The sequence below is a fragment of the Coturnix japonica genome, chromosome 18, assembly GCF_001577835.2.
Source record: "Coturnix japonica isolate 7356 chromosome 18, Coturnix japonica 2.1, whole genome shotgun sequence".
Taxonomy (NCBI): Eukaryota; Metazoa; Chordata; class Aves; order Galliformes; family Phasianidae; genus Coturnix; species Coturnix japonica.
In genome coordinates, this window is record NC_029533.1 from 4,979,771 (window position 1) to 5,006,343 (window position 26,573).

Below are 26,573 nucleotides of genomic sequence, written 5' to 3' on the forward strand. Positions count from 1 at the left end.
ATGTAGGTTGTATTTCTGTACAGCACAACCATTTTGTTGTGTTACTCACAAGAAAGCCTTACCTAGCTAATTTTCCTTGCATGTTTATATGCACGTTGTTAAAACAAGGCATAAAATAAGAAGGAATCCTAGGGTGAGTCTCAAAAACAGACTGATAGTTTCCCATAATTTGCTTTTGTGCAAAAACTGACTATTTCCAGCCTTCAAAAAATGAGTGCAAATGGAGTGCTCCTTGATGCTAAGCTTGCCTTGGCTGAGGAAGCACTTTGCTCTACCCTTCATTGGCTGGAAAAAGTGATGGTGCTTTAACCCTCCTGAAGTGAAAGATTCTGGGTTGTGATTTGTGAGACCTTAAGCCTTGTGGCCAGTTTCAAGTCATGCGTTCATTAGAAACTTGAACGATTCATTTGCTTTTGGTTGTAAGTAGTGAAACTGAATCTTCTAAAGCGTGGCAGAAGCATTAGGAAATTTCTCTTAAGCCAGAGAAGCTAGTTTTGCTCAGTTCCTCTGGTGCTGAGTGGTGTCTGTGTGATGCCTTGTGCAAGTCTCACAAGATTATTTTTTCCAACTGTGCTGGAAGCTCTAGAGATCGACTGGAGGTGCGTCAGGAAAACCTAAAGAAACAGCAAGAGCAGTTCTCTGAAGCCTGTCTCATTCCTGTTTAATCAGAAGAGCTCATAGCCAGCTGGAAACGAGACAGCTTATAGAAGTGTTTAAAATTCATAACTCGCAGAGAATCCCATTACCTTCAGCGTTTGCTTCCCGAAAGCCGGGCTTTTTTCATTCCTACTGTAGAAGCACCATCTCTCAGCCTGTTCTCTTCTGGTCCCCAAGGAAGGAGTTTTCAAAACCCCATCAGCTCCAGCCGCCCTCAGTGCTGCTGTGCAGCCAGCCCAGGCTCAGATTAACACTGCTGTGGGTATTTGTCACTTTGCAAGTAGCAGCTGCAGCTAGCCTGTAACGTTCCAGAAGTGCCCGTCTGCCTTGGGGTGAAGGTCTTTAAGTTCTAGTAGGGAATAGAATCCTATTGTAGCTCAGAGGAGTCCCTGGGGTGATGGACCTGCCCTGAATGAATGTTTTGCTCTGCTCTGTATCTTCTAGCAGAATTAACAGTGATTTGGCTCTGCAGTAATGAAAGTGCCCCAAGTGTTTGGGACAGAGAGAGCAGTAAAAAGGGTGCTTTGGGTACATGGGTAGAATCAAACCAAAGTAGAAATCCAGTCTGTGGTAATAAAAGGAGAAAATATTAACTGCAGTTTATTCTGTGTTCTGTACTGAGCGTTCCCTACATTGATTCAGTGATGCTCAGGGCTTTCTTCCCCTCCTGTGGTTTTGGGAATGTGGCTCTAGAAGGATTTTCCTAGATCAGCCTATCCACTTACCGACACTGTGGCATCATACAATGTAATTCTTCCCACACACACAAGGCACCTTCTTCTACTATTTTATAAACAGCTTCCTAGCAAACTACCAACAAAACGTGACCAGAAAAGGCAGCAGGTACCTTTGGTCTCTGGGTATGCTGTCCTTGCCCAAGCAACCTTGGGTTACCAGAAGATTGATTTCTGGCCCATGTGTGGCTGAGCTGGCAGCAGCCAGGTTTGGTTAGTTAACACACAACACACAAACACCACTTTGGATGGGAAGCTGAGCCTTGCTTCTTTTTCCATAAGACAAGTAATTAATCTTTGTGTTCTGGATTGTATTTTTTAATTATTTTTTTTTAATTTTTTAGTTTTAAGATGACAAAAGAAAAGGTATTGAGATGAGGGCTTTGCATACCTTGAAGGTGATTATTCATATCTAAATTGCATGATTAAAAATCTTTGAGCATCACTGGAAAGATTATATTAAGGAATGATCAAAGGAAGAGGAGGAAACCTTGGAGCGGTGAATGCAGGGGAGCATTTCTCTGCTTCAGCAGGGGAGCTGGGGGCAGGAAACTGATTGCTGTGTCACAGGAGCCATTCTGAAGAGCTGCCTTGAAGTAACACCCGCAGCAGGAGGTGACTGCAGTGAGGATGACGAAGGCGAGAGGTGTAGGTGGGCAGTGAGCTGCAGGAGAGAAGGCTGCTGGGACAGGTAGAGCCTCCTCTCTCGCTAGGCACTATATTTAAATTCACTATCATGGGAAATAATCAGTTAACCAGTGCTATTTATAAGCAGGACCTCACAAAATGGCAAAATACAGGGATCTGAGTGGGCTTTGGAAATGGACACTTGTTGCAGAGGTTGCCCTTCAGCTTGTGCTATTTGCCCTGCACTATGGAAGCAGCATGGTGGAACCAGGGCAAGGCTTGGGTGCTGCTGCACGGCCACGTAAGACAGCAGCTGCCCTTCATGGCATTGCTGAGGCAGTGGAGAACTGGGATGGGAGGGAAATCCCAGCGTGCGGCAGTGGGCAGCAGAGCAGCATGGTTGGTTTTGTGGCTGTGGTTCCATGATGTGCCAGTGTTCGCCCTGGCCTCACACACACCCTCTCTGGGCACAGGCAGGGAGCAGTGGCATGGGCTGGCCATGGCAGCTTGCAGGCTGTCAGCACTGTGCACAAAAAATCAATTAGCTGTTGCTCTGGGGAGCGAGCTGCTGCTCATGGTTGTTGAGGTAGAACACAGGAAGCTATCCGAATTTCTGATGTTTTCTCCTTTGGAAGAGCTCCTGCAGAACCTACAGTCATTCTGGGAAGTGGAGAAGCATATGGGATGCTGCTTTACAAAGCACTGGAATCAGTATTGATGGGAACCAGATAGCTGAGCCCTCAGGTGCTGCTCAGTGTGAAGTATTCCTGCTATGTGCTTTCACTACACACCAACCCCAATGTGTTTTTGGAACATACAGGAGCAGAGCTGCCTCCGGTCCGAGGCACACAGCAGTGTGGGTTCAGCCATTGGTCAGCTTTTGCTGCTGTGCTGGGTGAGCACTGCATCTTTCAGAGATCAGGGCTTACAGTCACTGCAGTGATTTATAAAAGGGGGTTAGAAAGAGACACCATCACAGTTTGGTGAAACAGAAAAGGTAAATAGAAGCGTTAGTACGACGTGGTCCTGCACTTCATGTGCTCGGTGACCTCAGCCAGGTCCCTTCCTTGGGGCAGTGATGTGATGCCAGCTGTCACATTGAGCTGGGAGCTACGTGCGTGCAAACGAAATCAAAGGCGTCAGTGAAGAAAGGCAATTTATTTTTGACATTCCTAGCTGAGAGAAATCATTTTGTAAATCTATACTGCAAGGTCCATTTAACTGGCTTTGAATCAGCCTGACTAATTACAGAGCTGTCTGCTTAAATTAACACCCCCGTCCCCCTTGCTCGGCCCTTTGTTTGCAACTCGTGGATATTTTCCTCGTTTCAGTGCAGTACATGAAATCAAGCTGCTGCTCCTGCTGCCGCCTCTGCTGCCTCCCATTATCCCAGTGAATCCACGTTTGGGTTCCTGCAGGAGCTGTGTCGGATGTGTCACTGGGCTGAATCAGTGCACAGAACAGCATTAACAGAAGGGGGGGCAGAAAGCAGCAGTCCTCCAGCCCCGCTGCTGAGCCTTTGTAGAAATTCCCTCTGTTCTTTCCAAAGGCTGCGGAGTGAATGAGGGATTGCACTGGCGCAGATCTGCTTTAAATTTGTTTTTCATGACGCTTAGATGTATAAACAATGTTATTGGCTTTTTTCCTCCTTCATGACTGCGTCACGAGTGAGGTGGTTATCAGAGAAACTGACGAGCACCTCCTCACTCTTCCTTTCTCTCCCTTTCCTTTTACTGCCTTTCAAGGGCTCTAAAAGGGTCCACACCATTCAGATCCCCACTGCTTCTTGCGTAGCTTCTGGCACAGCACGCACAGGGGCAGGATGCTGAGCTCAGCTGGTGTGTCACTGCCTGGCTCTAGGGCTGCTGTCCTCCCATAGCCCATAGCTCTGTGTGCCCCCAGCTCTGCTTTTCCTGCTAACAAGCAGCTTCCAGGTTGCAGAAGTGAGTCTCAAATAGTCAGAAGCCTGAAAGGACAGACAGTGCTACGTCGCTGCTTTTTCTGCCTGGGAGGCCCATTCCTCTTCTGCACAGGGAGTTTGTGTGCTGACATTTTCAAACACAGATAAAGAAATTGTGAGAAAGACAGTGACTTTTGCCAGCTGTGACCACAGCCAAAACCTGAGGTTGGATCTGTGCTGTTCCAAGTCAGTTCTGCTGAACCTACACACGCTGTCCTTGCATGTTCCTCAGCCAGCATCAACCACATATGACAGATCGGTGCCCTTTGACTGTGCTGTGTTTGACAGTGGTTTTTGCTTTCTGGGATCATCACCCTGTGCCCTGCTTGCATTCGAAAGGCTATGCTCAGCTGTAGGACCCTGTTGTATGGGTCACCCATGGCAAACGGGCATTGCTGCCTGAGCGGTGCTGTCATACTCATCACTGAGGCCGCTACGTGAAACTCTTAAGTAGAGAAATCCTTCACACGTCAGCCGGGTAAGAGATCCTTTGTGTTGCAGGTCAAGTGGAGGGATGGAGTGAGATTATCACCTCTGCTTTTTGCAGAAGGTTTGTCACATGCTGGGGAGTTTTTCTGGCAGAGGAGGGATTGGGTTGTCTGGCGCAGGCAGCCATATGGCAGCGCACTGTGCGGACTGCTGAAGTTTATAACTGCACACTGCTTGCATTCTTCAGCTTCAGTTCAAAACCAAACTGCCCGTGTCTGTTTTCTGTTGGCCTGAGCATCAGGTTCAGCTGCACGAGGTGCTTACTGACCAAGGAACCCTGTCTTCACAACTTAACGCTTTATATTTAGATGCCTACAGAAACACGGAAGGAAATGCAGTAACAGCTTGATCTGTCATTTACCATTGATTGTGACTCATCTGAAATCCCTATTTTTGTTCCTTTTTTTTTGTGTGTGTGTTAGTGCCACTGCTTTAATATTATCTAAATGGCTCGATTCCCAAAGGACAGTGTTGTCCCTATTACGCTCGGTGGGGGTTAAGAGGAAGGATAACATATTGAAGATGCACCTAAAAGCAGCAAAATTAAATGTTCAACTAGGTTATGTCCGTTGTTACAAATGCTTATTAATTGGATTTGTACTCAAATCCATCCGTCCCTTCTGCTGGAATAGCAAACTGCAGATATTCTCATTAAACAACAAATTGGCAATTGAGGAATTGACACAAACATCAGTAGGAGAGGCTGAGTTAGGCTCTGTGCTTCACAAAGGTGCAGCTCTTAGAGCTTCACTTTAAGATTTAGCACTTAGTGAACTTGTAGAATACTTAAAGCCCTGAACAGCCAAGTGGAGTCTTAATCCTTAAAGCAGCTATAAAAGTAACCATCCAAATAGCAGCCCCTAACTACATATTGCATTTATTATTTCAGCTCAGGAGCTCCAAAGTCTCTGTCTGGTGCTCCATTTGGCTTTTTCAGTTTACTTGCTGCAGGGGCACAGCAGACTGGCAGTTTGAGGCTTATTCAAGTAGTCTTTATTTTGCTTTCTGCCACTCTCACTTTACCAACTCTTGCAAAGAGTTCACAAAGAGGGACAAAGAAGAGGCAGAATGCCCACGTAAGGTGTTTGTGAGCTCTCTTCTCTTGATGTTTTCTTAGATGTCATTGTGATGCGTAGAGTTCTGATGAATTTTCTCACCTAAGATGAAAGAGTTTGAGTTGACGGGTTTGTCATGTTCCTGGGATTTGTTTTTTGTTGGTTTTTTTTGTTATTTTAGGTGTGAGTTTCAACAGTGTTTATACCCAGATTTGGAGAGTACTCCTTCACCTGGCTGCTGACCCCTATCCTGACGTCTCCGACTTGGCAATGAAAGTTCTCAATAGCATTGCCTACAAGGTATGCCCTTCTGTGTGCATGTGTGTCCATCTGGCTTTTGTATGTTGATTTTCTTCATGCTTAGGCACAGGGGTAGGTAGGCTGAGCTGCACGGGTCCATTGGAGGGCTCTGGTAAGTGATCCTAGTTGAGTCTGGATCAGTTTCTGAAGGAGCTTCTGGTGTTTTGAGATGATAAACGCTCGTGTGAAGTCTTGCTCAGGTAGAATAAATAAATGGGGGAGGGCCTGGGATTGTAAATTAGGTACAGACCTTAGACAGCAGGTCTTGTTTACAAGTATACTTATCAGTCCCTGGGAGAAACCTTCGATATCCTTCATTAAATTATCCGTTTGCAAACCGATTTAGATTATGCAAGTGGGACTGGCCTGCAGACTGAAGCCACAACGGCTCTCCAATCCAGGTGAACTAGTACATGTGAGTCAGCATGCAGACACCCCTGCCACTACTCACCTCCCAGCCAGGCCTACCCGCCTAACCACCATCCTCATCACATCTCATCCTCCAAGGATGACAAGATGTCCCTGGAGGCTGCCATCACTGCTGTTGGGAATTGCCAGCTTGGGGAGCTGGAGGATCACCCTCACCTCCTCCCGAGGCGAAGCACCAGGCCACCCCAGAACATCTTCTCACCAACTGCCTTCCCCCCGCCCAGCAGCGGTGTCAGAGCTCTGACTGCAGCCCTTCCCCGCGCTTGGATTCCACCTCTGTAGTTGCTGTAGCATCCAGACCATGAGCCATTCCAATGCGAGATGGCGTCTCTTACTGATGATTTCTAATGAATAACCCTAAATCTTCAGTTGAGGCTTCTAAGCTGAAGTTGTGCAGTAAGAGATGCCAGCATTGTGCACCACCATTTTAACACCTTAGAGATTTCTTGCTTTTCAATCTGATTTTCTCTTGAGAAAATAGTTACTTATTTAAATTCCTCCCTTTGTTTTAAGCATACGTGTCAGCGAGTTGGAAACGTCTGTATTTGGGGATAGAGAATGGTTCTGACAGTGGGGGCGGTGAGGTCAGTCCTCCCCTGGTGATTCTGTTGTACAACAAATTGCTGTCAGGCATCAGGTTCCAAATGAAGGTGAATAAGAGAAGTTAAAAGATTTCCATCTCACCTCGAGCTGCACGAAGCTGTTTTGGTGTTGAATGTTGGAAGGCTCTTTGCAAAATGAAACGTTAGTCCGACTCTTGGACTTAAAGGTCTATAAAAGGAAATGGATCTGCTTTTTCTGACTTAACTATTTTTTCAGGACTGACTCCTTTGCTAGTGGAAAGAGATGGATTAGTATTAATAAAGGTGCGGTGGTGCCCTGCACCTTCTCCACCAGCACTGCTGTGGTTCTGCTTAGCCAGCAGGAATGTTGATCATTGTGCTGTGATGTGCGTAGGAATGCTGTGACTGTTTGATAAATTGGGTGCTGGTTCTGAGAAGTCTGGTCCTAAATTCTTTGCACGGGAAGGAGTCCAAAAGCTTAAGTGGATGGATATCACACATCTCATGCTCTGCTTCTCAGACAGCTGCTCTCTGAGGCAATGGCTCTTCAAATGGTTTTGCAAAACAATAAAAACATCCACATTTGTGAAGATTTTTATCTGGGGATGCTTCAGTGAATGAAGCTTATTTGTTCTCAGCTGTATTTGTTCTTCTGTTAGCCACAAGTGGCATAAGGACTGCATTTAAATGTGTAATCCAATGGTTTGGGCAGATGCACGCGTGGTCATTGTGCACTTCATGATGCTGTGCATTTGCTGTTGCAGGTACCACCCGCCTTAGGTAGCTTCTAAAATGGTTTCTTCCTGTGAAATCTTGTTAGCAGCCTTCCAAAATGGAAGATGAGTCTTCAGATCACAGACAGAGCTCCCACTGTGAGCAGTGCTGTCAGGGTTTACAGCCCCAAATCCATCCTTTCCTGCTGGTGTGAGCCCGGATCGGCTGCAGGAATTGTCTGTCACATCAAGGAAGTTATTAACTATTACCTTGTGTTGGCTGTACAATGAAACCTTTCCTTGGTGCTCATGGAGATTGGGCTGCACATGGCTGGGAGCAGCCTGGGCCCCTTGCCCAAAAGTTGATTTCCTTGATGAAAGGAAGCCCTGTTTCACAATAAGTAAAGTACTTGGATGTTCAGGGATTGAATCCTTTTTTTCTGGCTGATACAGAATACAGGGAAAAAGGCTTTGTTTTGGAGCTTGGTCATCTTAAAGCTTCCTCTGTTAATGCAATTTGTGTGGCCTTGGTGTTTCTGCTGTTTTTTAGCTGTAGGACCTTAACAAAGTAGCTGTGGGCTGGCGTTTGGGGTTGGCATTGGCTACCCACATCTTTGCTCTGGGTGAGCTGAGTGTTTAGCTGCAGAAAGTTGCCAGGCTCTGTGCTTTGAGTCCTCATGATTTTCCAACACGTTTTGTACCAGGCAGGTGTGTCAGGCATGGAAATCAGTCACCCTGAGGGCTGTGCAGGCAGTACCAGCACAATGTGAGGCTGTGAGATGTAAGCACTTGCAGCACTGTGATACGGGGCAGTGCTGTGTGTGATGGGGCTGTGCAGGAGTTCAGGTTGTGTCTGCGTTTTGTAGAGCAGTTATTTTTGCTTTCCAACGAGGCAAGTTGTACTCAGTGTAACGGAGCCATGAGTACAGCTCTTTAGCTACGGGAGAACTCCAGTGGTCTTTAAATAGGGCGATGTCTTTCTGAGCAGCTGGTGAGTAGGTTGCACAGACGTGCATGCTTCCTGGGTTGGAAATGTGCAGTTTTATTTCCTGGGCTGATTAGACATTACTGGTTCTCCCACAGATTGCTGCTGAGTTGTGATTTATATTCATGATGCAGATTGGAGTGATACAATCTCATTCCCAGCCTGAGCTTTTAAAAGTCTAAAACGTGTTCTTTTGTTTGTACCAAAGCAAACAAACAAACAGAAAGGAGCCGGTAAGCGGTGTTGGCCCTTTTAAGACTTTTTGAAATTGAAATTCATTAAGGAAAGCTTCTTTCCCTCCCAGATTGCCTCACCCAGTTGTTTTTAATGGAAGCCTCGAGGCTGAACTGTCCCAGCAGCTATTCCTCCACCGACATCGCTATCAGTACAGTTTGCTGTGCAGAAGCCACCGATTCTGACAGCATGCTCTGTGTTTTTTTTTCTTTCCTCTACTGGGTGTCAATTTGCAAAGTGATGAATTGCCATTTCCCCTCCTGAGAGAGGTGATGTGACGGGCAGAGGAGCAAATCCCTGCGAAACAGGGAGCTGGAGCCTCCAGCAAAACGCTGTCATGTCACTGAGCTGCAGCCTTGCACAGCTCGCTGCTGGCAGAAAAGAAATTCCTTTGCTGCTACCCCAGGAAGAAGGAAGGCTGCCCCTTCTGCACACTGTCACTGCCTCACCTCGTCCCTCTGCTGTGACACGAAGGGGCCAGAGCTGTTACAGGTGACAGAGATGTGACTGCGAGAATCTGAAAAGTGAGCCTTCTGTGACTAATTAGAACTAGCAGTGAATAATTATCTGTGACTAGCTGCTAAATTGCTTCTGCTTTCCTTCCGTTCTTCCTGTGATTTTTATGTCCCAGCTGCTCGCTGAAGACCCCACTGCACTTGTGACTGTGATGAGTGGCACTGGGGCCACTCTCATCTCCTATAGGAAGGAGGAAAGTAACCCCAAGTCAGCCAGCCTGTAGGTTGGGCTGGCACAGACTTATCTGAAGCTGTAGCATTTGGTGTGTGCCCCTGGATCCAAGCAGTGGTGGTCAGGGCTCGAGCCCTTGAGCAGGTGGAGCTGTGTGCTCCACTCACTGCCATCCCCTGGCCTGCATCTGGGACCTTTTCTAGGCGGAAGGACAGATGTTTCTTTCAGGATTAGGTCTGTTTCAGCCTGCAGGAGAGCCTGGCTGTGTTCAGGAGAGCTGTGAGCAGCCCAGCTGTGCAGACCTGCTGCCTTTCCCTGCGAGTCATTGTGAGCTGGTGTGTAGGGAAGGGACCATCCTGCAGTGACTTCCACAAAAGCTCAGCTCCCATCAGGGGAGCTGCAAAGGCAAAGTGAGGCTGATCTGTGCAGCTATCAGATGTGTAAGGACAGCTGTGACCCAAACATGAGATGCAGACCTGGATGGGTACTGGAGCCAGGGGCAGCAGTGCGGTGCTGGGTGGGAGCTCCGTGCTGTCAGCCCACGTCATGGTGCAAGTTCTGCTGATGGTCCTGGGCTGTGACTGCTTTTGGGAAGAGGCTGATGTGTGGGTCAGTTATGTCTCTGTAAGCCAAAGAACGATGCTGTCTGGTAAGTGCTGTCAGACTCAAAGAGCAGCAAAATCGTTTTACGTGTTGAAAACTGCGCAGGGACGTTTCACGTATATTTTTAAACACCCCCACACACGCTGATAGAGAGCTTAACTTCATTTAACCCCAGGTGTGCAATTGTATAATACAATAAACCCCTGCAATTGCTGTTCTTCAGTCCCATTCAGTGCTCTGTTGTGTCTTTCCCTCTAGGCAACAGTCAACGCTCGCCCACAGCGCATCCTGGACACGTCCTCACTGACGCAGTCGGCACCCGCCAGCCCCACCAACAAGGGCATGCACATCCACCAAGTGGGGTAAGTGGGCCCAGAGCTCCCCATCGGGAGCTTCTTAGCTCGTAGAAGCTTGTAGCCTCTTGGTTTAGTGCTGGTAAAAGGCTTAGGAACAAAAGCGCTGGGGATAGGGGGGGTTTCTACACGTTACTTCTTTCTGGTCAAAGCATAAGAAGGCATGCTGGTTATCTAAAGGTGAATTGAGGAAACATGTTGAGTGTTGCTGGTTTTACTGATGCACTCTGACCTGAGGTATCCAGATTTCCCATTGAAGTCTCATCTCTTTTCTCCAGTTTCAGCTAAAAGCCAGGGTTACCTGATGGTCAGCAAATGATGCCGAAACTCAATGAAACTGAGGCAACAGTGTGAGCAATGCTAGGCTTTGAAAATGTGACTCTTTCCCAAAGGATGCTGTCCAAGGGAAAAACACCTGGCTTGAAATCTGGCAGCCTCACAATCCATGTGCAACAGTGAGATTCCAAGTTGGAAAGGAGGGCTCTGAACTGCTTAATGATGCTTTTAATGTCTTCCGGTAGCATTATGCAGCTGTGCAATAGCACAGTTCTGTTTGCATGCAAATTGAAATGCTGCCCTGTGTTCTGCCAGGACTCCAGTCACCACATTGCTGGTCAGGGTGCCATGGTCATATCTGTTACATATGGGTGTGTAACTGCGTAATCTACAGGTCCCCAGAATTTTGCTTTTCTGATCCTGGATCTGGAGTTGGCTCAGTCAGGATTCACTGCTGGGATTTGTACCTTTTTTTGGCCTGTGTGTTTGGATTGTTTGGCTTTTGTAGAGGAAGCGCAGCAGTGAAGGATAAGTCTTGTCAGAAACAAGCAAAGAAGTAACGTAATTCACATGCAGGAGTAAAGGCAGCAGAGCAGATAATGGTAATGTAGCTGGTGTTAGCCTCTGCCCTCGTGTTTGGGGGTTAGCTTTGTTTCTGCTGTGATAGGGAGCATTGAACTGCTTTCTGCTTGTAGAACCAGGCTGATTCTCAGAGGTGGAAAGCATGTCAGGACTGCAGTTTAGTGAGACGTGCCAGGTGTCAGGGGATACGTATCAGAGTGGTTCAGAAAATGAGGGCAAGTCACATGTCTGCTGTTATCTAAATCCTTTTACTCTTTTGATCTGTAGAGGATCACCTCCAACCACTAGCACAAGCAGCTCCAGCCTGACAAATGATGTGACAAAGCAACCGGTCAGCCGGGACATCACGTCTGTGAGACCTGCCAACGTGGGCAACATGGGGGTTCAGTACACACCCCACTCCCACCAGTTCCCCAGAACAAGGAAAATGTTTGACAAAGGGCCAGAACAGGTAAAGAGACTTTGCTTTCAGTTCTGATCCCCTGCTCCACTGGGTTTTGTTACACTTTCTGTTCTTTGTGTTTTATTTCTGCACATCCTTCATTTGCTTCGAGCTGCTGGTAGCACCAGGGTGGCTTCTTTTAACCTGTAAAATAAAAATGGATTAATTTATTTCTTCAGGTTATGTATTATGATTCTGATATAGGACATTACTCACTTCTGCTGCCACCAAGAAGCATTTAATCCGAGTTGATTGTTTATTCTTTCACAAACATTTGTCTGCCTGAGTGATGATGCACAGCTGCATCTCTGTCAGTTGCTTTTTCTCCAACCTCAGCAAAGTGTGGACAGAGAGGGACAAAGGGAGGATTCCTCCTCCTTTAACATGCAGGCAGATGTTTCTCTTGAGACACTGGAAGGTGCCCTTGCAGCAGCAGATTCACCTCCTTTACTGCAGTCCTGATCCTTATGCTTGGCAGCCCCTCTTCACTAAGCACAGGAGCAGATGTAAGCCCAGACTGGCACTGGGAAAACCAGAGCTCGCTACAGGTCACTGCTGGGAGACATCTGGCCAGCCAAGAGCTGTGGTGTCTCTTCCTTTCAGCATCAGGCTGACGGGGGTTGTATCCATGTTGGCATCTGAATGACAGTCACCAGGTATTGGGCGTTTTCCCATTTAGAGAAGCATGAAGAACTGATATGGTGCCAAGCAGAGGAATGCTGTGATGTGCACAAAGGATTCTGAATGTCACTTTCAGATGACTTTAGATGAGTCATTGCAGCCAAGTAAGGTTGAGTCCAGGCACACTCAGGTGGCCGTCACTCAAAGGTAGCAGTTGGCAGTGGTTATAGAATCACAGAATGGCCTGGGTTGAAAAGGACCACAATGATCATCCAGTTTCAACCCCCCGCTGTGTCACCAACCACCAGACCAGGCTGCCCAGAGCCACATCCAGCCTGACTCTGAATGCATGGGGCATCCACAGCTCCTTGGGCAACCTGTTCCTGGTCAGTGCCCCAGATACAGCCAGCTGTTTGCCTTTCTCTTTACTTCAGAGCATTTCCAGGATGTTTCTTGCTTGCTCTGTGAGAGGAAACTGGGAACGGTGTTATGGAAGGGAAAGATGGGAAGTGGTAACGTGTGTGTTTGGCAATCCACAGGCCAAAAGGACAGCACGGATTTCAGGTGTTCTGACTTCTGGGAAGTAACCGTTCTTTATTAAACTAGCATTTGTGCAAAGCCAATGCTTCTGTGTGGTTCCAAGAAAAATTTGTCAAAGCATTAATAGGAACACCTTCAGTTCTTACAGGGATACCAGCAACAGCATGGCTCATAGTTATGAAAAACTGAATGAAGCCTGGGTGAATGGAGTGGTATCTCTATTTTTTATTATTATTATTATGCTTTAATTTACATTTAATGCATACAGGCCCTTGATCTGAATCTGGCTTATCCTGAATCATCTTCTCCTCAGCACTGCTTATTATGCCGGGTTCTTGTGCAGACCACGAGAAACCTCATCTTGGGATGTCATATTTGTGATACACAAACACTTGGGCTCGTGATTCGTGCTGTAGCCTGGTTGTGTGCTGTGCAGATGAGGTTGTTTGTGCGTTTCTGAGCAGTTAATGTAATGACAGCGGTCTTGGAGCCAGACACAGAAATCTTCATATCCTTGGCAATGATTCTGAGGGTTTTTCTCTACTCAGGGATCTGCCACAGGCAGTCTGGGTATTGCTGTCTATACAGTTTGCCCATGTAAGTGATGTGGACATGGGCTAACATCCTGTTCTCTTTCTGGACAGACCACTGATGATGCTGATGATACCGTTGGGCACAAAAGTTTCATTTCAGCCACAGTGCAGACGGGGTTTTGTGACTGGAGTGCGAAGTACTTTGCTCAGCCTGTCATGAAGGTAATTCTTTGTTGTTTCTCTGAATGCTTTCTGAATCATGACACTGCAGCTCTTGAAAGGTTGAGGTGCTGGTCCTCAGCATAGGCTAGTAGGTTCCTCTGTTCACTTTACCTTCTTTTCCTCTTCTGGCTGAGGAGGGAAAGGAATGAATGTATTTCCATCATCCTGCTCTGATGGGATGCATGACCACTGCCTGCCACAGAGAGCAGGAGAGGCAGTGAGAGTCAGAAAGGTCAAGTGTTAATAGGGAAAGAGCCCAAAGCAAAAGCCCTGCGCTCATAGAATGCTCTCAAGAAAGAATGTAGAAATGAGAGGTTCTCGAGTGAAGATGGGGACAACAGAACGTATCCTCTCCTTGAAGTGAGGCATGGCTCTGTACTCAGGTGTGACCTGGGAGCTGTACTTGTAAGCTGTGCTTACATGCACCCCGTCTTGATACCTTTACCTTAGCAAGGAGAATATGATGGCTATTGGAAGTCTACATGACAGCATAGGGAAAACTTCAGAAGAGTCATTATTCTTTTCAAAGTTCAGCAACAAAAAAAACTTACTACAGCAAAGAATGAAGGTTGTAACGATGAATCTCCATTGAGATCTCTTTGGAAGTGAGTTGGTTTTATGTGAAGTGAGAGATGCACTAAAGCTCCATTCTAGGAAAAAAAAAAAGGCAAAACAACGAGACAAAACAAAGCACTTCAGAGATGAGCACAGATCGTCAATGACTGGAAATAAAAACTTAAATTCCCAGAATCTTTTAGCCAAGGATTGGGTTTCAATCTTAAGTGTGAAATCAAAGTAAGCAGTAAAAGTTGCCTTGGTATTAGCAACCACAGTGGAGCAGACTCCAGGTACCTTGGGATTCAAGCAGCACAGACTGGAACAGAACTTTCAGCTTAACTTTTGGAGGTATTGCAATTAATGTGAACTATAATGCACTGTGTGTATTAATGCCACCACCTGAGCAACTCAGCAGTGGATGCTTGTATGCAACCTCTGATGTTTAAATCTTCAGAATGTGCAAAGAAATGGCACATTTTATGTGCTGCCTCGTCTAAGAATTGCCACTGAGCCATCTGTTACTGCTCCTTCCCGTCTTCAGGCACGTTACATTGTTTGGTGATGAGGAGAGGTAATTGCCCCCAAGTTTAAGGATATCAGAAAACCAGTTACATGGCAGCTAGGTTTCCTTGTTGCTTTAATTTGTTTAGAAAATCACCAGGAGGAAAAAGTAGATGGCAGAGTGATTGCCTGACACTTCCTCAGCTGCTAGTGAAATTAACTTTCTTCTGATATCATTAGCAGAATAATTCATTAGGAAATATATCTGGCCCATGGGGCTCGGTCAGGCTTTATAGTGGGGTTTTCTTGCATCAAGATGAGTTTCAGTGTCTCAATTCAAGTCCAGAGGAGAGTAAAAGAAGAAACAGGGGAGGATGTTCTTCCAGCCCTTAGTTCTTATTAAAAACATTTGTCTGCTTTCTAAGGAAAAAGAGGGGTGTCTTATTAATACAATAAATCACGGTAGACAGCCAATCAAAATGCACTTTCAATGTGTAGATGGGGAGCTGTGTATGTGTACATATATATATACATATAAACCTATATATACACATATAGGTTTAGTACTTCATCTGCATAAAATTAAGGAAGTTGGGGGAGGAAAGCAAACATACGGAGTGTTCTCATACTAATTTGTAGAATCCAGGGAGGGGGAGTCCTGGAAATAAAAATTTCAGGCTTCCTTTCACTCTAGTGAGTCCCAAAGAGTTCACTGTCTCACCTTGAGGACTGAGATGCTCCATACTACTTCCCTATGCAGAATGTGTGCACAGTGATCTCTCACTTCAGCTTTTACTGTAAGAGCAGGAGTAGCAGTATGTACGTTCTCTTTGTTCCCGTGGTTTGGGCTGGTGATGTTCATGGCCTTGGGTTGCATTTACTGAGCACAGAGTGTCCTCAACAGCAGTGTTTTAGGTAAGGTTTGCTCAGAACCAAAGCTGTGTTTCTTAATGAAACAAGGAAGTGAATTGATTTCCCCATTACTTTTGTAAAGCAGCCTTAAGAGGCCAAGTGCAGGTCTTTCTGCCAAAAAGCTTGTGTGTTATACTGACTTCTAGGGAATTGTGTGTGCCTTTATAATGAGGGTGGGTGGTACGCGTGCAAGGGACAGGGAGAAGTCCCTCCACTACAGCTTCCTTTAGCACATCTTGATCGCTGCTTGTGTAACCAGGCAGCCCTGGTCATCCTGTAACTCGTGTCTTGGCTGCATGTCCAAAGAGTGCTCCTTTCTTAGAATCTGTTCCTGCAGCAGTGAGGAACAAACAGCCCTGCCTTGCAGCTGCCGTCTTTTGGGAGCTTTAGCCTCATGAAAAAGGCAAAGAGCAAAGTGTACAGAGTACTGATGGATAAAGACGACGTTGATGTGCAATTCCAATACTTCATTTGGAGACGCTGCCTACCATCATAAACAGGGAGAGATAAGACAACTATTCCTGTAATGAATAAACATAAAATGACTGTGAGTGCATCTTAGTCATATTTAATTTATGAATTCAGCTTTGCTTCATAGACCTTGCTATGAGAATGCTTTCATTGGAAAGATTGAGGGATTAATTCCCAGCGTAAATCAGTGGCTCGGATTCAAGCCATCATACTGCCTTTGATTTATCGATTATCTAATCAGATACATGGAGGAAGAAAACACTGCATTGTAAATTCTTGGTGTGCCAGGGAAAGCAGTTACCTACCACAGCTCTGATCTCTGCAGAAGTCGTTCCTCTTCCTAAAGCTGTGATGGCAAAAGGCTGTTCTGCTCACCACGGGCAGCCTTGGACCGCGTGGCACAGGAAAGCCTCATTGCCAGCTGTCAGGAAGCCCTGAATCAAGGAGAGCAGAGCCAGCATCTGCTGCTCGCAGGGCTGGCAGAACATGCAGGCAAGAGCTGGGAAGGATCCTGGAAGGTGAGAATTACATAAGGAATCCTTCCTGAAAAATCCCAGCCCTCACTTCAGCGCTCAGTGCTCTCTGTCTTGGCTGTTGCTCAAAGTCCTGGTGGAGGAGGGAGCCCTCTGTGCAGTGCTGCAGTAACGCTGTGCAGGGACAAACCGTATTTACTACAGGAGCAGACTGCTGAATTTTCCCCATTCCCATCCAAATACCGATTTCCATGCTGACATGGAGGGACACCGTGTTAAAAGAGGATTTGGTCGGCTTTCGGGGGACACCACTTGGTGGGAGGTTTGGGGATCGTCACTGGTTGATGTCTGAGGGGATGCTCAGAGATGCGGGGAATCAGAGCCGTGTCATGATCCTCATCATGTAGCACAGTTTGCTACTCCCACGTACCTCTGGGAGCTCTGCTCGGAGGAGAGCTGAGCAGCAGCCAAAGCCTGGCTGTTGTTTACTAAAATGACTTTCTAATGCTTAAATGCGAGCTGGATGGGAGGGGAGACAAAGGCATGAATAATGAGCCTAAATAGCTGGTTCTTTTGAATAATAATTTCTGGTTTTCCAGCCAGCAGCAGCTGAGCTGGAGGTCACTGCTCTATTACACACGTCCTGACATAATCCTGTGCTTCTGCCCCACCAGCAGTTCCCTTGTGATGTGTTCTATGGGGTTCATCTTACAGAGTCATCACAGAATCACAGCATGTCTGTGTTGGAAGGGACCCCACAGCCCAACCCCTGCTGTGGGCTGATTGCCCCTCTGGCTGCCCAGAGCGCATCCACAGCCTTAGGATGGATGGGGCACCCATAGCTCTGGGCAGTCACAGCACTCTGGGTAAAGAATTTCCTCCCCACATCCAACCTAGATCTCCCCTTTCCTCTCCTCTGTTGTTGCACCCACCCAGCTCTGTCCTGTAGGCTGCTGGGAACAAGAGGAGAAATGCTGCATTGCATTGCATGGTGCAATTCTCCGTGCTCACTGCAGTGCTGGTCTGGGGGCTCAGCACACTGAGCTGAACTGGTACCGAGCACCTCTTTGTGGTTACAGGTACTGGCAGCGCCTGGCAATGATAAGTTTAGTTCAGCAGATCTCATTATAGGAAGAATGTTTATTGCTGAAATCAGATAATAAAGCAGCTTTCAGCTCAGCCTCCGCGGAAAAGTTCTTTTTCTTCAGACCTGAGAAGCCTGGCAGCTCCTTTAATCTGATATTCTTCATCTGCTGGAGAGCAGAGGAGTGCCTCATTCAGCTGCAAACTGGGTTTCTTGGCCCTAAACTGAGAGAGCTGCTGGGTGCCCCCAGGAAAATGTGCTGTTGTTCGTGCCCTGCTCATCCCCTGGCTTCCTCCAAGGTCCTACTTTAATTTATTCCCAGAGAAGCTGGATTTTCATTAAGGTGTAGCTGTAATCTCCGCGCTCTCAAATCTACTTTGATGTATTTTATCATAGGTTTGTTTATTGCTGTACATTATTGGTCATTTGTCACTGCCTTTCTAATAGATGTCATATTCTTGAAAAAATGAAATAGCAGCCCTTTTTTTTCCCCCCCAGCAGAAGGGGTGGGTTTCTTATTTTAAAGCAGCAGCAATTCAGCTCAGTAATGGTTGTTTTCCAGAGCATAATGCATTTTGAAGATAGCGCATATAACAGTGGCAGATGATTTAAGTACTTTCTTAGTCAGGAAAAAAAAGAAAAGAAGTTTGTGTCTGTGGGGAAGGAGCAAAAGGACTTTGTCTTTTATGTCGCCCTTCTCCAAGGCTCCCTCTGCCCAGAACAGCATCAATTCCTTCATCAAAGGAAGGCAGCTCATCTTCATCGACCCAAAGGTGTTTCTAAAGCAGAGATGTTGCTGGTCTTGGGTAAATTTTTAAGTGTGAAGCAAAAGACACGTTATGCATAACCCTGCAGTGGGTTGGGGGTGAGATTGGTGGGTTCTTCCCTCTGATGCTGGTCCCCCTGGCTGCAGGTGGGGTCCTGCAGGGAAACATGAGGGGCTGTAGAGTGGGAATAAATGCAGTAAAACAGGCCAGAGTGGTTACGTACTGCTCAGGGCTCCCATTCCAACTAGAGTTGTGTGTGTGTGTGTAACCAAACCCAGGCCATGCAGGGGAATCACTTTCCTGCAAATGAAAGTAGTTGCCATTAGCAGTGGATGTCATGCTGGTAATTGAAGCATCTCGGGAGTTCAGGAATAAAACAGTGCATTTTTTGGCCTGTAGTTCTCTGCTGAAAGATAGATTTTAATGTGTTGATAGCTTTCGGTCTGTATCAAAGCCGCATTCTCTCTTTAATCTCAGGATTAGGGCAACAAAAGGAAAGGGGAAGGTTGAAATCAGAATGTCCCTTGAGCTCCTCCATGTACTGTATGGAAATGCTGAGGTTTCATGGCTTGGTCTGATATGAACACACATGTTTGCGAATGGTGATTCACGGAGTTCTGATTTACTGTTTCATGTTGTGAACACACTGATGTACGGAAAGATTCCAGAGGAGCACGACCTGGAGAGCCAGATCCGCAAAGAGAGGGAGTGGAGATTCCTGCGCAATGCCAGGGTCAGGAAGCAAGCCCAGAAGATCATTCAGAAGGGTGAGTGCCCCTCTTTCCATGCTGCAGGCAGCTCCCCAGGGCTCCCAGCACCACACTGGGCTGTAATCCCCATTAATAGCACCTATGCTGACCCTGTTTTGCTGCTTGTCACTGCCCTACAAGCCCTCAGGACCTGGCACAGTCCGGATCCCTGCACACATCCCCCAGGGCAGGGTCTTTCTGTGGGTGTTGTTCCCCCTATGATGAGAACTGAGGTGCATGGAGCTGGAGACACTGATGTGCTGAGTGCAGGGCTTGGTGCTGGAGGCACAGCCTGCTGCCATGCCTCGCTCTCTGGAGGTTTGCTGGGCTCGACAGGGAGTTTAATATCATGGAACTGCAAAGTATCATAAACCAGAATAATAGAGAATTGAAACTGGAGCCCAGGAAATGGCTTGGGGGATCTTTTTGAATAAAAAAAAGGGGATTGTTCATAGTCGTCTGAAGAAAAACCTTTTTCTAGACAGCGTTCCTATTTGGTTGCTTGACCTGAGCAGCTGAAATGCTAATTTTCATTTAAAAAAAAAAGGAAGTCTGAAATATTAAAAGGAATTAGAATAGACTTAGAATCCCTTAATGAAAATGAAATTAAATGGATGCATGCTAAAACTAACCGGGACTGAGTGAATGTCTCTTGAGCTTACAGTTCTGTGTGATGGATTCCCACTGTGCTAAAAAATGCAGTTTCAGGGGTTACCAACACTGTTTGCAAATCACAAAGTGCTTTAAAGAGAGGGAGGAAAGGTCTGTAACCACCATTTGGAAGTCTCGGTGGAAAATACATTTTTCATTTGGAAATTAACCTAAAATCTCAAAGAACTGAAATGGAAGGCGAAATAAATAATCCACAAGCTAAACTGGAATGCTGTAATTTGAATGAAGTAGGTTTCTTTTGTTTTATTTTGGCAAAAAAGAAGAAGAGGATTTCTGCATTAATACAGGCTGATACTTCATAGAATCATGGAATGGTTGGGTTGGGATGGACCTTAACCAGTTCCAACCAAGCAATCTGGGCCCCATTGCCACCCATTTCTTTGGTCACCAAATGCCTCTTTGCACGTGGCTTGGTCTGCTTTGTTTGTTCTCTTCTGTTACCAAAATAAAGGATCCCAGTATGTGTCATCTCAGTGTTTAGTTTGTAGCTTGGGCTGAGATACGTGGCAGTGCAGAGGGACTGGGGCTATGATGTGCTGTGGGTTCGAAATGCTCCTGGGGAGCTCTGCAGTCCCCATCCCTCTGTGGGGCCACTGGGGTGCTGAGCCCACTGCCTGCTGTCCCCCCAGGCATCTCCCGGCTGGATGATCAGATCTTCCTCAACAGGAACCCCGGCGTCCCCTCCGTGGTGAAGTTCCATCCCTTCACACCCTGCATCGCAGTCGCCGACAAGGACAGTATCTGGTAAGGGCTCCTCTATGTGGGCTGTGGGGCTCATGCTGCATGTGTTGGTGCTGGAGGTCAACAGTGAGGCCATAACGCACACAGCTTTTAGTTTAGCCATAATGTAGATCTCCTTGATAGCTTACACAGAGAACCAAGAACTGACCTCGTATTTTTTCCTCCCCCAGTTTCTGGGACTGGGAAAAAGGGGAAAAATTGGATTATTTCCACAATGGGAACCCACGGTACACCAGGATCACGGCAATGGAGTACCTGAATGGACAGGACTGCTCCTTGCTGCTGACTGCTACAGGTAAGCAGTGCAACTCTGCATGTGGCAGGGCAAGGACCTGGGGAGCCTTCTCAGGATTCAGGTCTATGGGGGCTGTGCTGTACCCCTCACTCTCCCTGCTCTGTATTTGGCCCAGCCTGGCCCTTCCCCTCACCCTTGTGGTCTCTGTTGAAACTCTTCCAGGATGGAAGTTGAAAATTGCTTCTGGCAACATTGAAATATCTGAACAGCTTATGTAAGTGCTGCAGTGTTCTCAAATAGCAAACAAATCAAACACTTGCTGAAACTGTTTCCAGGCACAGCTTTGTTTGTTACGGCGTTTGGAGGTAGAACCTGGCATGGCAAGTTCACAGCAACCTCCTGTGCCATTCCTTGGACATTGTGATCCTTAGATGGTCAAAAGCTGCTTTCAGAGCTGAAGGGAAAATCGTGCTGCAGCCAAAGTATGAGGAATCAGGTTTGGTTGCTGGTTAAAGCCCAGAGCAGACAGGGATTGTTTTAGGCACTGAACTTCTCCAATAGTTCTGAGTTTATTGTGAGTCTCTCTAGTCCCTGTGTCTCAGCCAGGGAAGCAGTTCTCCAGAATGCCCTGTTGCATCACATAAGGAAGGATGAAGAGCTTTTTCTCATTCATTGGTCTGTAAAGCTGCGAGTAAGAAATGCTTCGCTCCCAAGGAGCCATTCTAAACCTGTCAGTCTAAGTGTTTTCAATAGCTTTTCAAACTTCATGCTGAAACGTACAGGTTGGGTATAATTAAGAGAGGTGGAAGAGGATTTGAGAGGGCCTTTAGGACATTTTTCTTTCAATTTATTGATTCTTAGCACAGGAGTTTCACAGATGGGGAACAAATTGAAAGAAATACATGATGTACTTGAAAGATCTGCTGCTGATGGGCTGGGCTTCGATTCAGCTTCTTTGTGGGGCTGTATTTTGTATTTAGGAGGGTATTTTTGTGGTTCTCAGTGCAGGAGTAAGGAGGACAGAGACAGTTCCTAGAGAAAATCGGTCAAAGAGATGAACGACATCTGATGTCAGGTGTTATTTGTAGGAAGGAGAAAAGTTCCTCTAGAGCAGTTCCCAGTGGAACAATATATTAGATTTTATGGAATAAGATTAAAGGAAAAAACAACTCTAATAGAAAGTATGATGTTCCAGCAAGGCTCTCAGTTCTGGAGTTTGTTATGAGCACAGCGTTGCTGTTCCTCTTTTTATCATGCATAACTATGAGTGTTGCATTGGCAATGACATGGCATCGTGTTCTGTTTTGTGCTTCCCAAGATGATGGTGCCATCAGAGTATGGAAGAACTTTGCAGACCTGGAGAAGAACCCGGAGATGGTAACGGCGTGGCAGGGGCTGTCAGACATGCTGCCAACTACACGAGGTAGGTCCCCTACCTGGAGATTGGGAGGTCAAAGGTGTGTTGATATGGTTTTTTTCTCAAGATGAATACAGCAAAATGGGTTTCTCAACATCAGCCACCAGTAACATCCTTGTTTAACAGTCTCTACCTTTCTGGAATGGTCTTTGGCCAAGTTTTGTGTTTGTTTCTTGTTAAACAAACCAACAAGACTAAAAGCCCAACACAACAAGCTCCCCCAATGCTGAAGAACACCTAAAGGAGCCTCTTGGTGGGGTGCAGAAGGGCACAAAGTTTCTGTCCTTTGCAAACCTCAGAGCAGCTGTCTTGGCCAGGTGTTCCTCTGGCCTGTTCCTAAGGAGAGATCTGTAGAACAACGATGGAACTGCCCTGCTCCTTGTGGCAGGAGTTTGTTCTTCCCTTCTGCGTGGGATAGTGGCTCACATGCTGCCTCTTTTCCTTCTGATGGGCTGCTCAGCCTTCGCACAGCTTTGCATGTTGCACCTCTGACTTCATTTAGCTCAATTCCAGCACTTACTGTCCACTGCTCATTGTGTGTCAGGAGGTGATGAGAATATGCAGTCCGGATCTGGCACATTGCAGGGCAGCACAGTTAAACACTGAACAGATTTGGATGCTAGAAAACTTAGAAAAAGATGTACAAAGGAGCACTGACATCCTGCTGTGCACAGGATGAAACCAGAAGGCCAGTTTTAAGTAATCCTGAAGTCTGTTTGAAGATATTAAAGGAGATGGACATTTTGTCCTTCTGAGACCTGATAATGTACTAATGCTCTCATGGGGTTTCTCTGTCACTTGAATAGTTCTAACCGAGGCTACAGGTGTTTCTAGATGCACTGTGGTTCAATCAGTGCTTGTGGGATTAATGCAGGAATTGCTGGGTGAGATTCTCTGGTTTGTGCTGTGTGGGGAGGTCAGATGAGATGACCACCATCACTCATTCTGACCTTAAAATCTGACAGTTCTCATTTCGGAGCTTGTGGCTCATCACGGGAGTCTGACACAGCTCTTTTAGCTATTCATTGGATTTTACCAGTGCTGCCTTGTTGAGCTCATATCTGCTGTTTTCCTTAATACCTCCTGTTTCGTCTCTGGTGCTTTAGGAATGAGGAACTGCATTTGAGGTAACGTTAGGCTCCGTGCCTCACTGCAGTATGTGTGCAAAGCTGATGAGAAGCTGCTGGATGTCTGCAGCATACTGAGAAAATTGCCATGGTCCAAACTTGCTCTTTGCAGAGACGTCAATAAAAGCAGGATGAAAACAGTGGTAATGCAGGGCACGTGTTTGTCTGTAGGCAGAGAGGAAAGTATCCAGCAGTCATCTCAAGTTGCCCTTTGTAGCGTCATTCAGTTGGTCCACGTGCCTTCCTTGCCAACGCCAGTTTTTGTGAAGGATGTTGATTAACATTTACCATCTCTGGGCTCTGAATTTTGCTTCCTTGGTGATGGACTCAGCTGAACAGCTGATGTCTGGGATTTCCCCTGCACTGCTCTTACATCGTCTTCTTGCTGCATCATCAGTCGTGTTCAGGGAAGATGCTGACAGCTGTAGACTGAACTCCTTCAGGCTAACTCCATTTTCCTACCTTGCTTTCTACGTGTACCTTATATAAGGGCATAGCATTTGCTGACTTTACCTTCTTCTCTACAAGGCTTTAATGTAGAAGAAAGGGTTGTTAGCATCGATGTTTGACATTGCAGAATAGGTTAAGAGCTGAGCTAGAGCTGATTTAGCTCTAAGAGTTGAGGGTTTACATTTGCCAAAACAAGTGTGCCCAAACTTGAATCTGTTCTTTTGAGATGGTGTTACCTTTTTCTTTCCAGTAAGGCCTTAGGAAGTCTGGGCCCTGTTTCCCTTGTCTTTCACCTTTGGAGCAGTAGAACTAGGTTCAGAAGAAGAAAAGGGGAGATATTTGTGCAGAGAGGAATAACTGTACTCAGTTCAAAAGAGCTATGTGGATCAAGTCCCCTTGGAAATGAGACGCTCTATTGAGCAGTTATCTTTTGCTGCCAAGACTCGAGTTGTGGTCCAGCGCTGGCTCATAAAACTGAAGATGCATCTTTGAAGCTGCAGAGCTCAGGAGTTTTGCTGGGGTTTGTGTGCTCCCACTATTGATTTCCTTCTTTCCACTCCCATCCTTTTCCCCAATGTCAGACTCCTCTCTGAATTTAACAGTCTTCTTGCAAGCAGAATACTGACTTTTGTAGGCAGCTTTCCCTCTTATAAAAGGAAGGAGGAATACACGGTACCTAAATACATCCTTTGCAAGCTTGAAGGCATCACTGGCTTGTCAAAGGAATGGGATATTGACAATAACAGATGCTCAGAGGCTGTGATGGGGGATGATACAGGGTGAAGCACAAAGCTTAACCTCTCGCACTCCTCCAGACCTTCCTTGTGCTGTGCAGCCCGAGGTGAAAGAACAGAATGCACCAAGTGCTGAGCTGGGTCAGATGCTCTCGCTCAGAAGTAGCTTGACCCCAACTCATTGCACATCAGTCGGCTTGAGCGAGACTCAGGGAGGGTGAATCTTAAACGCTGGTAAACTGCTGTGTTGGCAGTTGACTGTGTTGATTTTGATCTTAATTAGATCTGCGTCTGCACGCACGATGTGCCAAGAAAGCCTCTTTAAGTCAACATTAAAGATGCATCGGTACCAGGTGCTCTGCTGTAAAGCAGTGTTACATCTCACATGGCAAACACAAGAGATGGGAGGGTCTGAGAAAGAGGTAAATCATTGTCAGTAGCCACAATGCTGAAAGGGAGCATGAAATTTACAGAAATACTGTAGGAAAAACCAAGCATCTTCCAGTGAGCAGCATAGGAAGAGTGTAAACCTGGAGTGCTCCGAAGCTGTGATTTCATCACAGGAGGCTTTTGGGCATTTCCTATAGAAAAGGCTGCTGGGGCTCCTGGCTGTGGGGTGCTGGTCCTGGGGCTGTTTGCTCACTGCACAGCAGAGCCCCGTGCCCTGCATCTGCTCCAGCTCAGCCTGTTGCTCTCCTGTGGCAGCAGCCATGTCCATTGAGCCCTGTCAGTTGCTCAGGCTGCAGCTCCTCACTGGTACCAGGGCTGTGCAGGCTGGGCTCTGGCCCTGGCTCTCCTCCTGCTTAGAGCCAGATCAGTGCAGCTCCCAAGATCTCCTCATTCAACATCAGGCCTGCAGGCATGGTGTGTGCACAGCCACTGGTCCTGGGAAGGGATGTGACCAAACTAATGCTGCTCGGGATGGAAGCATGTGCTGCTTTCGGTGCTTCTGCTTCACTCTCTGTCCTGTCCTTTGCTTTGAGTTGCTTTTTTCTAATCCTGTTGTAAGATTTGTTTTGCTCTGGCTGACCCGTGGTGTCACCCCTAATCCCTGTCTTCTCACAGGTCTGGCCCGAAGGGTTTCAATCTATCTTGACAGAAGTAAGCAGGGAGGTGAGTGCTTTCTTTCCTGTTCCTATGGCCAGGCGGGGTGGGAAGGAGCTCCTTGTCCACATTTGGTTGGTTGGTTGGTTGGTTTTTGGCACTGTTTGGAATGATTGCTGGGTCCTTGTGGCTCCTGGAAGGCTTTGCTGCTCCTCCTTCTCCACTCCTTGTGCTGTATGTGTCTGTGACAGCTGTGAGCATCAGCCGGGCACCGAAGGAAAGGACAAAGATCCACAGGTCTGCATCATCTGCTGAGCTCTGCTCAGGAAGCGTGGGCAGTTTTCTGGGAGGCAGAAATCTCTCTTTCTTGGAAAGTTTCAAAGCATCCCCAGACGAAGGAGTTTGGATGACGGGTTCTAAGTGCAAGCAGCCATTAAGCTGATGTGGATTTTGCTGGGGTTATTTTGTAATACACTTTTGCTATAAAGATCAGTTGAGAGAGAGGAGCTTAAGAATCTCACCTAGCAGGCTTAGGAGAGTGAACTTAGTCCTTTGGCAGGGAAATGCCCAGTAAATGGCACAGGTTCTGTTCTTTCATGTGGCAGGGAGGTAGATGAGCCCCCAGCCTCCTGCTGTGGGACCCAGGGCTGCCTGGCACCAAGCCTGACCCCTTCTTGCTGCTGGGAAGCAGATGGCTGATGTGCCGGCATCTGTGTGCACACATACGTGGGGTGAGTGCTGACGTGGTGCTCCTGAGCTGCTCTGCTATTATCGATCTTTGCTGACTGATATGAGCCAAACACATCCATAGCGATCAGCAGAACGAAGGTGATTGCGGGGGTGTGTGATGCAGAGCTCTTTAGCTGGAGGTCTTTGCAGATCCCTGTTTGGAAGCAAAGCAGTGAGTTTGAAATTAGCAAAGCTGATGTGTTGCTTTCATCATTGTGGCTCTGCGTCCCACTCAGAAATCTATTCTCAAATGGAAAGGCTGAGATTAGCAAGGTGTGGCTGCAGGGAAATCCCTGCTTGGTAA

At 46.8% G+C, this 26,573-nt stretch overlaps 1 protein-coding gene across 6 annotated transcripts in view; it reads left to right on the plus strand.

Annotated features, from left to right (window-relative positions):
* The window catches only part of RPTOR (regulatory associated protein of MTOR complex 1), a 113,313-nt gene that overhangs the window by 76,564 nt on the left and 10,176 nt on the right, over positions 1 to 26,573 (plus strand). For 3 of the 6 annotated variants that reach the window (XM_015880020.2, XM_015880024.2, XM_015880026.2), the window contains 10 exons: positions 5,704 to 5,822; positions 6,169 to 6,237; positions 10,295 to 10,398; positions 11,515 to 11,698; positions 13,495 to 13,605; positions 19,033 to 19,138; positions 20,422 to 20,536; positions 20,704 to 20,828; positions 22,087 to 22,191; positions 25,562 to 25,609. In XM_015880020.2, the coding sequence (XP_015735506.1) occupies positions 5,704 to 5,822; positions 6,169 to 6,237; positions 10,295 to 10,398; positions 11,515 to 11,698; positions 13,495 to 13,605; positions 19,033 to 19,138; positions 20,422 to 20,536; positions 20,704 to 20,828; positions 22,087 to 22,191; positions 25,562 to 25,609 (1,086 nt within the window). The remainder of the gene's footprint in view (positions 1 to 5,703; positions 5,823 to 6,168; positions 6,238 to 10,294; positions 10,399 to 11,514; positions 11,699 to 13,494; positions 13,606 to 19,032; positions 19,139 to 20,421; positions 20,537 to 20,703; positions 20,829 to 22,086; positions 22,192 to 25,561; positions 25,610 to 26,573) is intronic. The other 3 variants (XM_015880022.2, XM_015880023.2, XM_015880025.2) reach the window with 3 other exon arrangements.